The 11927-nt window shown below is 39.8% G+C and overlaps 1 protein-coding gene across 1 annotated transcript; it reads left to right on the forward strand.

Annotated features, from left to right (window-relative positions):
• The first annotated feature begins 1269 nt into the window (after nucleotides 1-1269).
• Nucleotides 1270-5161, forward strand: LOC126082481 (olfactory receptor 1G1-like). Its single transcript, XM_049894988.1, has 2 exons — nucleotides 1270-1353; nucleotides 4196-5161. Exons 1-2 carry the CDS (start codon nucleotides 1270-1272, stop codon nucleotides 5159-5161), a joined length of 1050 nt encoding a protein of 349 aa, XP_049750945.1.
• Nucleotides 5162-11927: the final 6766 nt, after the last annotated feature.

The following is an 11927-nucleotide window of genomic DNA, read 5'->3' on the forward strand; positions in this document are numbered from 1 at the left end:
TCAAAACCAAAAGCTCTGACAATAGAAAGTTTTTTCAAAAGCTTCCAGCAAACTCACTTAGCACAATACATGATCTGAACAAGCATAAGGCTATTTATACTCTTTATCAGTCCCACTTAATGTGACTATCCACTCACTCTGCTGTGGAAATACTGTGTTTCATGGTGGAATGCTGCCCCAGAAATGCTGGAACAGTCGTAGAGGACATACATACAATTCCACATCAAAAAAAATCAAAAATGCAAATTACAGCCAGCAATGCATGTTTACCATAGGGAATTGTTGACCTGAACCAGACAGCAGTAATAATGAACGCCCTATAGCTACATACATTGACATGAATGAACATCAAAATATAGTGCTGAGAAAAATAACCAAGTTACAGGGAATACGTCCATTATATAAGAATAATAAAAGGCAAAAATAGAGATTATATGGTTTATGCATATATGCTTAAGTGGTAAAACTGTAAAGAAAAACAAATGAATGTTACACAATAGTCAGGTTAGTGGGAGAGAAAAAGAAAGTGATCAGACCCAGGCACACAGTGGGCTTCCAAAAGATTGAGTCATATACCATGCAAGCTAATCATACACTACTTAAGCTAAGTGGTGGGCACATGAGAATGAGAATCACTTTATCATCATTCGCTAAACAGCACATATGTTTTACACACACTTTTTATGTAAGATACAGTTACCATAAAAATAAATAAATCCAGACCTCCCCACAGCAACACCCTGACAGATATACTGTATTGGCCCTATCTTGCTCCCTGGGTCACAGACAACATGGCAGTTGAAGGCAATGATTGTAATCGCTGACCTATTTTATTCTTTTCTTTTTACTTATTTTATGGAAAATGCTGTTTCTTCCATGAAGGCTGAGTTCAAATTAGAAATTGTGGACTCCATATCAAGGCAGGGCTATGCTCAAAGTTATGGCTGGGAATGACAGATCTAACTTACACCTCATCCAAGGAAAAAAATACCAACACTAGTGCCACCATGGATCCCACATGGTCACTCTGAATGCAGGCATCTCTGATACTGCTATGCTCTGATATTGCTACACTCAAGAGGGGACAGCTGGGAGGTTGGACAATTGCCCCATCTTTTCTCTAACTAGGAGGTCTGGGATTGAGTCCCAGGAGACACTCCATGTGAAAAGTCAACAGCCCATTCTGGCTCCTGTGCCTGAGATGTAGATCCAGTCCTGAGTTTTCAGTCTTTGCTGCTGCACAGAGGGAAGGGCTCTGCAACTCCAGCCATGTCTTCTTGGGGAGTCAAAAGGACAGTGCATCCAATCTCCATGGTAGTAGTGGAAGGGTCTGAGTCTGATCAGCATCTCCAGGTAAGAACTGAGGCATGAGGATGGGGATAGAGAGCAGAATCTACCTAAGCACACGTGCATACACAGACCATAGAGCTTATCTCTTCTTCCCCCTTGTCCTTCTTTCTTTCCTCCCTCTTTGCTGTTTCTTCCTGGCTCTTCTGATCACCATAAGGGGTACTGATCTCTCATATTCAGCAGGTCTCTAATGGTCCAGCCTGAGGTCATTGTGTAGAGTATGTCTCAGGCTACCCTCCTCCAATTCTCTTCATGGACTAGGACCCTAGCAACCGTGTAACGACGTAGCACAGTTTGTCTGCAGTCCAATAGATCACGGGTGGTTCCCAGAATTATTCTCAGGCCCCACACCAGCTCAATACCCATAATTTATTCTTCTACATCTATATATAGTTTACCAAATCCAGTCATATCTTTTCTTGTTTTAAAACTTGAGCCAGTGAGTAACTATGTAAGATAGACTTGTTTATTCACATTATACATTTAATAATACTTGGCTCTGATTATTATATTATCTGAACATCTGTTCCTGTGGTTTCCAGATGCCAAAACAAATGCTTTGCCACTTGCAGGTTTTAGTATAGTCATAGCCATTCAAAGGTGGTGGTGAGAATGCTGACTATGATGATGACTTGATATACCTCACAATTTTCAAGCACAAACCTCAGACAGTGACCAGGATTCAATGACACAGGACAAGGCACCGCATTTTATTAATAACAATATTGAGTACTTATTATGTGCCAGCTATGTTCTAAAATATTTAACAATCATTGTCTAATTTGGTCCTCATAAACAATCTGTTTTATAGATTGTTTTTTTTAAACAATCTATAAAACAGACATTATTATTATTCCTTTTAAACAGATGTGGATACTGAAGCCCAGAAATCTTAAGTGATTTCCTCAAGGCAATACAGGAAGAAAGGGCAAGTCTGTCTGACTCCAGAGGGGATATTTTTAACCACTACACTCAACAAGCAGAGCCCTGGTGGCATAATGGTTAAGAGCTCAGGCTACTAACCAAAAGGTGGGCAGTTCAAATTCACTAGTCGCTCCTTGGAAACTCTTTGGGGCAGTTCTACTCTGTCCTATAGGGTCATTATGAGTTGGAAGCAACTAGACAGCAATGGTTCTGTTTCTTTTTTTTTTTTTGGACACTCAACAAGCATGACATTAACACATGCAGCCCCTGACTGATTGCTTCATTTCTTCCTTCACACCATCAGACAGAGAAGTTGGAATCTCTCGTTTTGATTGCACATCACTGATCATGAAGAAACTTCAATTGATTCCAGCATTTGTCCCCTCAACAAACCTATGAGATAGGGTTATTATCTGCATCTTATAGATAAGGGAAAGAAGGCTCAACGGAGGTAAACAATGCTCACAGTAAAAAAGTAATGTAAGCAACAAAGCTGGAAAGCACATTGTCCAATGTTTTCCATTGGATCTTAAATTCCTGATTCACATTTGTCTTAGTCATCTACTGCTACTATAACAGAAATACCACAAGTGGGTGGCTTTAACAAAGAGAAATTTATTTTCTCACAGTCTAGTAGGCTAGAAGTCTAAATTCAGGGCAGCAGCTCTAGGGGAAGGCTTTCTGTCTCTATCAGCTCTGGAGGAAGGTCCTTATCAATCTTCCCCTGGATTAGGAGCTTCTCTGCACAGGAACCCCAGGTCCAAAGGACCACACTCTGCTCCGGGTGCTTCTTTCTTGGTGATATGACGTTCCCCCTCTCTGCTTACCTCCCTTTCCTTTTATCTCTTGTAAGATAAAAGGTCGTGCAGGCCACACATCAAGGAAACTCCCTTTACATTGGAGCTGGGATGTGACAATAGAAAGGGTGTTACAATACCACCCTAATCCTCTTTAACATAAAATTACAATCACAAAATGGAAGACAACCACGCAATACTGGGAGTCATGGCCTAACCAAGTTATCAAGTATTTTGGGGGGACACAGTTCAAACTATGACAATATTTCATCAACTACTAATAATAATGATGACTATTACTACACTTATTGAAGGACTGTCCTCAATATATATTATTCAATTATAACTTTATGACTCTATGAAATAGGTGCACGCACAGTGTAAAAATTAGGAAACAGACATCCAGATAAGTTAAATAATTAACCAGTGAATAAGGGGCAGAGAAGGGATTCTTATGATGAAAGCTCATGATCTAAAACCAAAGATACTGGTGTTGAATTTCAAGACAAAAATGAAAATGATGTACCCTTAATTCATAATTTTTTTTTAAGAGTTTCAGTTTTTAAAGTTCTCATATTTACATTAACTCTTTGGAATGGCCTTTAAAGGCAAAAGGAGCCAGAGCACTCCAGCACAATTTGAGACCACTGAGTATGAGCTGGTTCCTCTCTGAGGGAGTGTTTCTCCCTACATCTCCTTCAATAAGCACAAAGACCACTCACAGGTAAACCATCAAAGGACCCAGTATAGTCCACTAAATCCTAGTATATGGATGATCCGAAAACAAGCTCCACAATAAGGTGATCTAGTTGAAACAGTTATTCTAAAGTTAAAAAAAAAAAAAGGAATTAAATCTTGCATAAGTATTTCCAATAAAAACCTCAGTTCAGTCTCATTTAGGCAATCTACAGGGATAATTTTCTATTACAGGAATTAAGAACCTAAACTACACTTCCATCAAGATGCTTCACAGTCTTAATCCACACACTTCCTATTTGTACATATTTGCACACCTGGAGTTTTAGCCACATTACAGTGAATCACAGTAACCTCTTCAGGGAATAGAGAAAAACAGACCAAAGTGCTTGGCCTCTAATTTTTAGAGCCTGGTTTTGTTTAAGCAGAATTCTCCTCTGATTTCTCTACCTTACAAGGAAATTAGAAACAGAACCAGCATCTCTGACTTCTTCCTTCTGAGCTTCTCCGAGCAGCTGAAGCATCAGTCTCTCCTGTTTGGGCTCTTCCTGGGCATGTACCTGATCACGATGTTGGGGAACCTTCTCATCATCTTTGCCATCAGTTCTGAGCCTCATCTCCACACCCCCATGTACTTCCTCTTGGCCAATCTGTCCTTCATTGATACCTGCTTCACCTGCACCATTGTCCCCAAGGTGTTAGTGAACATCCAGACACAGCATTACACCATCTCCTACACTGGGTGCCTGATGCAGATGTACTTCTTCATGGCATTCGCCCTGCTGGATGACTTTCTGTTGACGGTGATGGCATATGACCGCTATGTGGCCATTTGCCTTCCTCTCCACTACACCACAATCATGGGACCGAAACACTGCCTGCTGCTGGTGGCTGCATCTTGGCTCTGCTCCCACTGCCTGGCCTTCTCACTTATCCGCCTGATGTCTCAATTCTCCTTCTGTGCCTCCCATTCCATCTCACACTTTTTCTGTGATCTCCCGCTCCTCAAGCTTGCTTGTTCTAACACCCATATCTTTCAGGTTATGATGTTCATTGAAACAGCCCTCTCAGGTGTGGTCCCTCTTACCTGTGTCCTGACATCTTATGTCCACATCATCCACACCATCTTCAAGGTCCCCTCTGCTGGGGGGAAGCAAAAAGTCTTCTCTACCTGTGGCTATCACCTGACAGTGGTCACTCTCTTCTATGGAACCGTCTTTCTGGTCTATTTTCAGCCATCATCCTCCTACTCACCAAATACTGGAATAGTGGCATCTGTGATATACACAATAGTCACCCCCATGTTGAATCCCTTTATCTACAGCCTGAGGAACAAGGACATGAAGAGGGCTTTATGGAGACTCCTTGGCTGTGGAAAATGCTCTGCTCCATAAAGAGTCCTTCACCAGGCAAGAAACCCAGCCTTTCTGAAATGCCTTCCTCCATAGACTTCTCCATTACAATTCTGAAAAGCTCAAATTCAAGGCAGGATGGATTCTGGGCATCACAAGCAGGTTTAACAAAAAGATGTTTTAAATGGCAGGACGGGAATATAAGCAACTGGCCAAGGACAGAGCTGCAGCCTGGAGAGAGGGAGTGGTCAGCAATCCTTACAGGGTGACTTAATTTAGTGGGTATAGTTATCCAAGCAGATTCAATATAGAGAGTTAGAAAACACCAAAAGAATGAAATCTGACATTCTAACATGTCCCACCCATACACAAGAAACGCTAACACATACTGGGAAGGGTCAAGTGCTTTAAGTTTCAGGGACCATCTCCAAGCCTAGCTTTGGAAGAAACTCACTCATAGGGATTTACTTCCACATGGAGAAGTCTTAACCAAGAAGATAGGTTATTTGCTGGAATTAGAGAGAAGGAATAACTGTAGAGGTAGAAAAGAGGTATCGATTGATGGAGGAACTGATTCAGTATCACACAACTGGGATTAAATCTAAGACTCTGGCAGTGAGTGTTCATTAGTTATCCTGACAAATATTTTACTCTTTAGTTTTTAAACTCTGATTTCTTTTGTTTGTCTCTATTGAAAAACAATACATGCTCATTATAGCTAATTTGTAAAAACACAACTGAATAGAAAAAGGGGAAATAATACTCACCATAACTGCATTTAATGACCACCACTATTAATATTCCACATCATTTCCCTCCTGTATTTTTCTAATTTCTTTTGTCTTTTACTTTATTGAGAAAATTCTATAGGTACATTTTTTTTTCCCCTTAATCCTATAGCATGAGTTGTTTATATTAACTCTTCATGAACATTTGGTTTCTTAAGATTACATTAGAAGTAATATTCATTATCACTGGATGGTTAGGTTATTTCTAAACTTTCACTATTATAGATAAAATATATGTATACATTGAAAATCTCCAAAACACATTATTTTTATATTTTTAGCTTGCTTCCTGAAACATGTTTTCAAAACTAGAATGTCTAAGTACAACCTTCTTAGGGCTCCTTATGATACTATCAGAGTACCCAAACAAGAGTGCCTATTGCTCTGCAGCCTCTTTAGAATTTTATATTGATATTTGCCCCTTAATTGTAGCTTATATCATAATCAAAATGTATCTTATTGCTCTAGTTTTATTTTCTATGGTTATTGTAAGGGCCACCTTGTCCCTAACTGTGTTAACCAATATTTTACTCAATAATTAGTTATCCATGTCATGTGCCCATTATCTACAGGGAATTTTTTTATTGATTTACATAAGCTTTTTGTATATTAAAGCTATCATATCCTTGTCTGCTTTGTTTTACCGATTAGGCTAGGCTAGGCTAGGCCCATGCCTAGGAACTTCTGTAGACTTAATTTCCTGCTCCACCTGGCAGGTATATCTTCAATTCTAGGGGCCATTAATTTTATTACTACTCTTATTAATATAAAACCCCCAGCCATATCTCAACATCAAACACCTCTATACATCTGATCTGTCCTAGTAGCAGCTGTACTTCGTCTTCTGTCACTACCAGTCTTAGGAGCAGAAATTACTAACTGACTGTAATCTTAATGCTACCTTCTTTGACCCAGCAGGAGGAGATCCTATCCTATACCAACATCTATTCTGATTTTTTGGACATCCAGAAGTTTATATCTTTATTCTTCCAGGTTTTATCATGATTTCACACATTGTTACATATTACTCAGGAAAAAAAGAATGATTCGGGTACATGGGAATAGTATGAGCTATAATATCAATTGGATTCCTAGGCTTCATCATATGGGCCCAACCCTGTGTTCACTGTTGGCATAGATGTGGATACCTGAGCCTATTTTACATCAGCTACAATAAACATCCCCATCCCAAGAGGTGTAAAAATATTCAGCTGACTAGCCACTCTTCACAGTGACATTAAATGATCACCGGCCATACTCTGAGCATTAGGCTTGATTTTCCAATTTACAGCAGGAGGCTTAACAGGCATTGAACTTGCCAATTCTTCACTGAACATTGTCCTACATGACACTTATTATGTCGTAGCACATTTCCACTATGTGCTATCTATAGGTGCAGTCTTCGCTATTATGGGAGGGTTTGTTCAGTGACTCCCCCTATTTTCAGGATACACACTAAATTCTACATGAGCCAAAATTCATTTTACAGTTACATTTGTTGGTGTTAACCTAACATTTTTCCCCCAACATTTCCTTGGTCTATCAGGCATACCACGCTGATATTCTGAATTACCCAGATGCTTATACTACATGGAATGCTGTTTCTTCTATAGGACCATTCATTTCCCTCACAGCAGTTATCCCAATAATTTTCATAATCTGAGAAGCATTCTCTTCCAAACGTGAGGTGTCAATAGTTGAGCTTGTAACAACTAATATTGAATGATTCAACAACTGTCTACCTCCATACCACACATTTGAAGAACCAGCTTATGTCAAAATTTAACGTAAGAAAGGAAGGAATCGAACCCCCAGCAATTGGTTTCACGCCAACTTTATAGCCTTTATGACTTTCTCAATAAGTTATGTGTTAGTAAAATAATTACATAACCTTGTCGAAGTTAACTTATAGTTTGAAACCCTTTATACCTCTATGGCATATTCATTTCAACTAGGATTTCAAGATGCTACATCACCCATTATGACGAACTTCTTCACTTTCATGACCACATCCTTATAATCATTTTGCTTATTAGTTCTTTAGTCCAATACATTAGTTCATTAATGCCCACCACTAAACTAACGAACGCTAGTACAACAAATGCTCAGGAAGCACAAACAACTTGAACAATTCTCCCAGCCATTATCCTTATCTTAATTGCCCCATCTTCCCTGTGTATTCTTTATGTAGTTGATGAAATAACCCATTACTAACAGTAAAAACTATAGGTCACCAATAATACTGAAGCTACGAATACACTGACCATGAAGACTTAAGTTTTGACTTCTACATAATTCCTACTGATGATCTTAAACCCCGAGAGCTACAATTGCTAGACATTGACAACCGAGTAGTTTTACCAACAGAAATACCTATTCGAATACTGATTTCATCAGAAGAAGTTTTACGTTCATGAGCAGTCCCATCATTAGGTTTAAAAACAGATGCAATTCCAGGACGGCTAAACCAGGCGACACTAACATTAACACGACCAGGCCTATTTTACAGTCAATTCTCCATAATCTGTGGATCCAATCATAGCTTTATGCCTGTCGTATTAGAATTAGTCCCACTTAAACATTTTGAGGACTGATCAACATCTTTACTCTAAGTCACTGAGAAGCTATAGTAGCATTAACCTCTTAAGTTAAAGCCTGGGAGCTCTACCTCCCCTCAGTGAATGCCACAACTAGATACAGCACCATGACTCATCACAATTATTTCCATAATTATTACCCTATTTATCTTGCTACAAATTAAGTATCTAAAATTACTTATCCACTAAACCCACCACCAAAAGTGTGTAACACAACTACACACTCAACCCCTTGAGAAACAAAATGAAAGAGAGTCTATTTGCCTTTTCCGTTACTCCCACAATAATAGGTATCCCTATGGTCCTTCTGGAAACCCTGGTGGCGTAGTGGTTAAGAGCTAAGGCTGCTAACCAAAAGCTTGGCGGTTCGAATCCACCAGGCACTCCTTGGAAACCCTATGGGGCAGTTCTGTGGTGTCCTATAGGCTCGCTATGAGTCAGAATCCACTCAATGACAAAGGGTTTGGGTTTTTTTGCTTGTTTGTTTTTTATTGTCCTTCTAACCATTGCATTCCCATCAATATTACTACCATCCCCCAACCGACTAATCAACAGCCAGCTAACTGCAATTCAAAAATGACTAGTCCAATTAATTCTTAAACAAATAATGTCAATCCATAGTATGAAAAGGCGAACAAGATCCCTTGTATTAATCCCCCTAATTCTATTCATTGGATCAACAAGCCTATTAGGCCTCTTGCGCCACTCCTTCACTCCTACCACCCAATTATCAATAAACCTACGTATAGCTATTCCCTTATGAGCCAGGGCAGTAGTGACCAGTTTCTGACATAAAACTAAAGCTTCACTAGGCTACTGTCTTCCACAAGGTACACCAGTCATAGTAATTCCAATACTTGTTATCATTGAAACTATCAGCGTCTTTATCCAACCAATAGTCCTAGCAGTCCGAATCACAGCCACCATTACAGCAGGCCATTTACTTATTCACCTCATTGGAGGAGGCACATTAGCCCTAGTATCAATTAGCCCAACAACAGCCGTAATTATCTTCATCATTCTAATCCTACTAACAATTTTAGAATTCGCAGTAGCACTTATCCAGGCATATATATGTATTTACTCTTCTAGTTAGCCTGTATTTACATGACAACACCTAATGACACACCAAACACACACCTAACATGTGGTTAACCCAAGCACCTGACCTCTTACTGGAGCCCTATCTTCCCTACTTATAACTTCCAGTTTAATTATATGATTCTACTACCACTCAGCCACCATTTTATCTCTAGTCCTTGAAGCTGGACCAATAAACAATATCATGATACATGATGGAAAAATTTGGAAACAGTGATGATGTTGCACAACATTAGGAACATAATTAATGTCAATGAATTTACATGTCAAAAATGTTGAAATGGCAAAGAAATTGGAGCTGTCAAGGATTTCATTCTTCTTGGATCAACAACCAATGCCCATGGAAGCAGCAGTCAAATAATCAAATGACATGTTGCACTGGGCAAATTTGCTGCAAAAGACCTCTTTAAAGTATTAAAAAGCAAAGATGTCACTTTGATGATTAAGGTGAACCTGAACCAAGCCATGGTATTTTCAATTGTCTCATATGCATGCAAAATCTGGACAATGAAAAAGGAAGATCAAAGACAAATTGACACATTCAAATTGTGGTGCTGGCAAAGAATACTGACTATACCATGGACTGCCAGAAGAATGAACAAATCTATTTTGGAAGAAGTAGGAATTATAGCCAGAATGCTCCTTAGAGGCGAGGATAATGAGACTTCATGTCACTTACTTTGGACATGTCATCAGGAGGGACAAATCACTGGAGAAAGATATCATGCTTGGTAAAGTGGGGGGTCATGGAAAAAGAGCGAGACCCTCAATGAGATGGACTGACACAGTGGCTGCAAAAATGGGCTCAAACATTGCAACGGTTGTGAGAATGGTGCAGGACCTGACAAATGTTTCATTCTGCTATATATAAGGTTGCAATGAGTTAGAGCTCACTCAAAAAAAACAAAACCAAACCCAGTGCCATCGATTCCGACTCACAGCGACCCTATAGGACAGAGTAGAACTACTCCATAGAGTTTCCAAGGAGCGCCTGGCGGATTCGAACTGCCAACCCTTTGGTTAGCAGCCATAGCACTTATCCACTATGCCACCAGGGTGTCCACTGACTCAAAAGCACCTAACAATAACAACCAAACCCAAAACCAAACCCACTGCCATTGAGTCGATTCCGACTCATAGTGACCCTATAGGACAGAGTAGAACTGCCCCATAGAGTTTCCAAGGAGCACCTGGCGGATTCGAACCGCCGACCTTTTGGTTAGCAGCTGTAGCACTTAACCACTACGCCACCAGGGTTTCCAGTGACTCAAAAGCACCTAACAATAACAACAGGCACCAGTATTTATTAGTGGTTACCACAGGTGGGGGAGGGGGTAAAGAAAGAGGCTTTGATTAGGGGGCGCTGAGCTTCTGCTAAGGGTGATGGAAAAATTTGGAAACAGATAGTGATGATGTTGCACAACATGATGAACATAATTAATGTCACTGAATTTACATGTCAAAAATGTTGAAATGGCAAATGTTTTGTTTTATATGTTTATATTTATATATATATACACACACATACATATATATATGTATATACACATATGTGTATGTATACCTACATATACAACTATATATATATATCAAGTCTGTTTCAACTCATAGCAACCTTACATACAACAGAACAAAACACTGCCCAGTCCTGCACCATCTTCACAATCATTGCTGTGTTTGAACCCATTGTTGCAGCCACTGTGTCAATTCCTCTCGTTGAGGGTCTTCCTCTTTTTCACTGACCTTTTACTTTACCAAGCATGATGTCCTTCTCCAGGGACTGATCCCTCCTAATGACATATCCAAAGTACATAAGACAAAGTCTCATCATCCCTTTTGTATGTGACATTTGAAGGCAACAATTGTGACCTTTAATCTGTTTTTTCCTTTTACTTCTTTTCTAGAACATATCATGTTTCATTCATGAAGACTGGGCTCTAATTAGAAAGTGTGGTCTTCATGACAGAGAAGGGTCATGCTCAGAGTTAGGGATAGGGAAGAGAATTCAACTTGCATCTTACCCAAAGGAAAAAAATTCCAGCAGTTGTGCCATCATGGATCCCACCCCTGGTCACTCTGAATGTAATCATCTGTGAAACTGTTGAGGCTCAAGGGGCCACAGCCTACTGGAGACAACAGGAGGCTCCACAGTTGCTCCATCTTGTGTCTAACTTAGAGGCCTGGGATTGGGTCCCAGGAGACACTACATGTGAAAAGCCAAAAGCTCCTCCTGGCTCCTGAACCTGAGGTCAGGTACTGCCAGTCCTGAGTCTTCAATCTATGCTGCTGTTACAGAGAGAGAAATTCTCTGTGGTTACAATT

The sequence above is a fragment of the Elephas maximus genome, chromosome 9 (genome assembly GCF_024166365.1).
Source record: "Elephas maximus indicus isolate mEleMax1 chromosome 9, mEleMax1 primary haplotype, whole genome shotgun sequence".
Taxonomy (NCBI): Eukaryota; Metazoa; Chordata; class Mammalia; order Proboscidea; family Elephantidae; genus Elephas; species Elephas maximus.

Coding starts and splice junctions, on each gene's coding strand:
- LOC126082481 (XM_049894988.1), top strand. CDS start 1,270: ATGTCTTCTTGGGGAGTCAAAAGGACAGTGCATCCAATCTCCATGGTA. Junction 1,354..4,195: donor AGTCTGATCAGCATCTCCAG/GTAAGAACTGAG, acceptor TTGTTTAAGCAG/AATTCTCCTCTGATTTCTCT.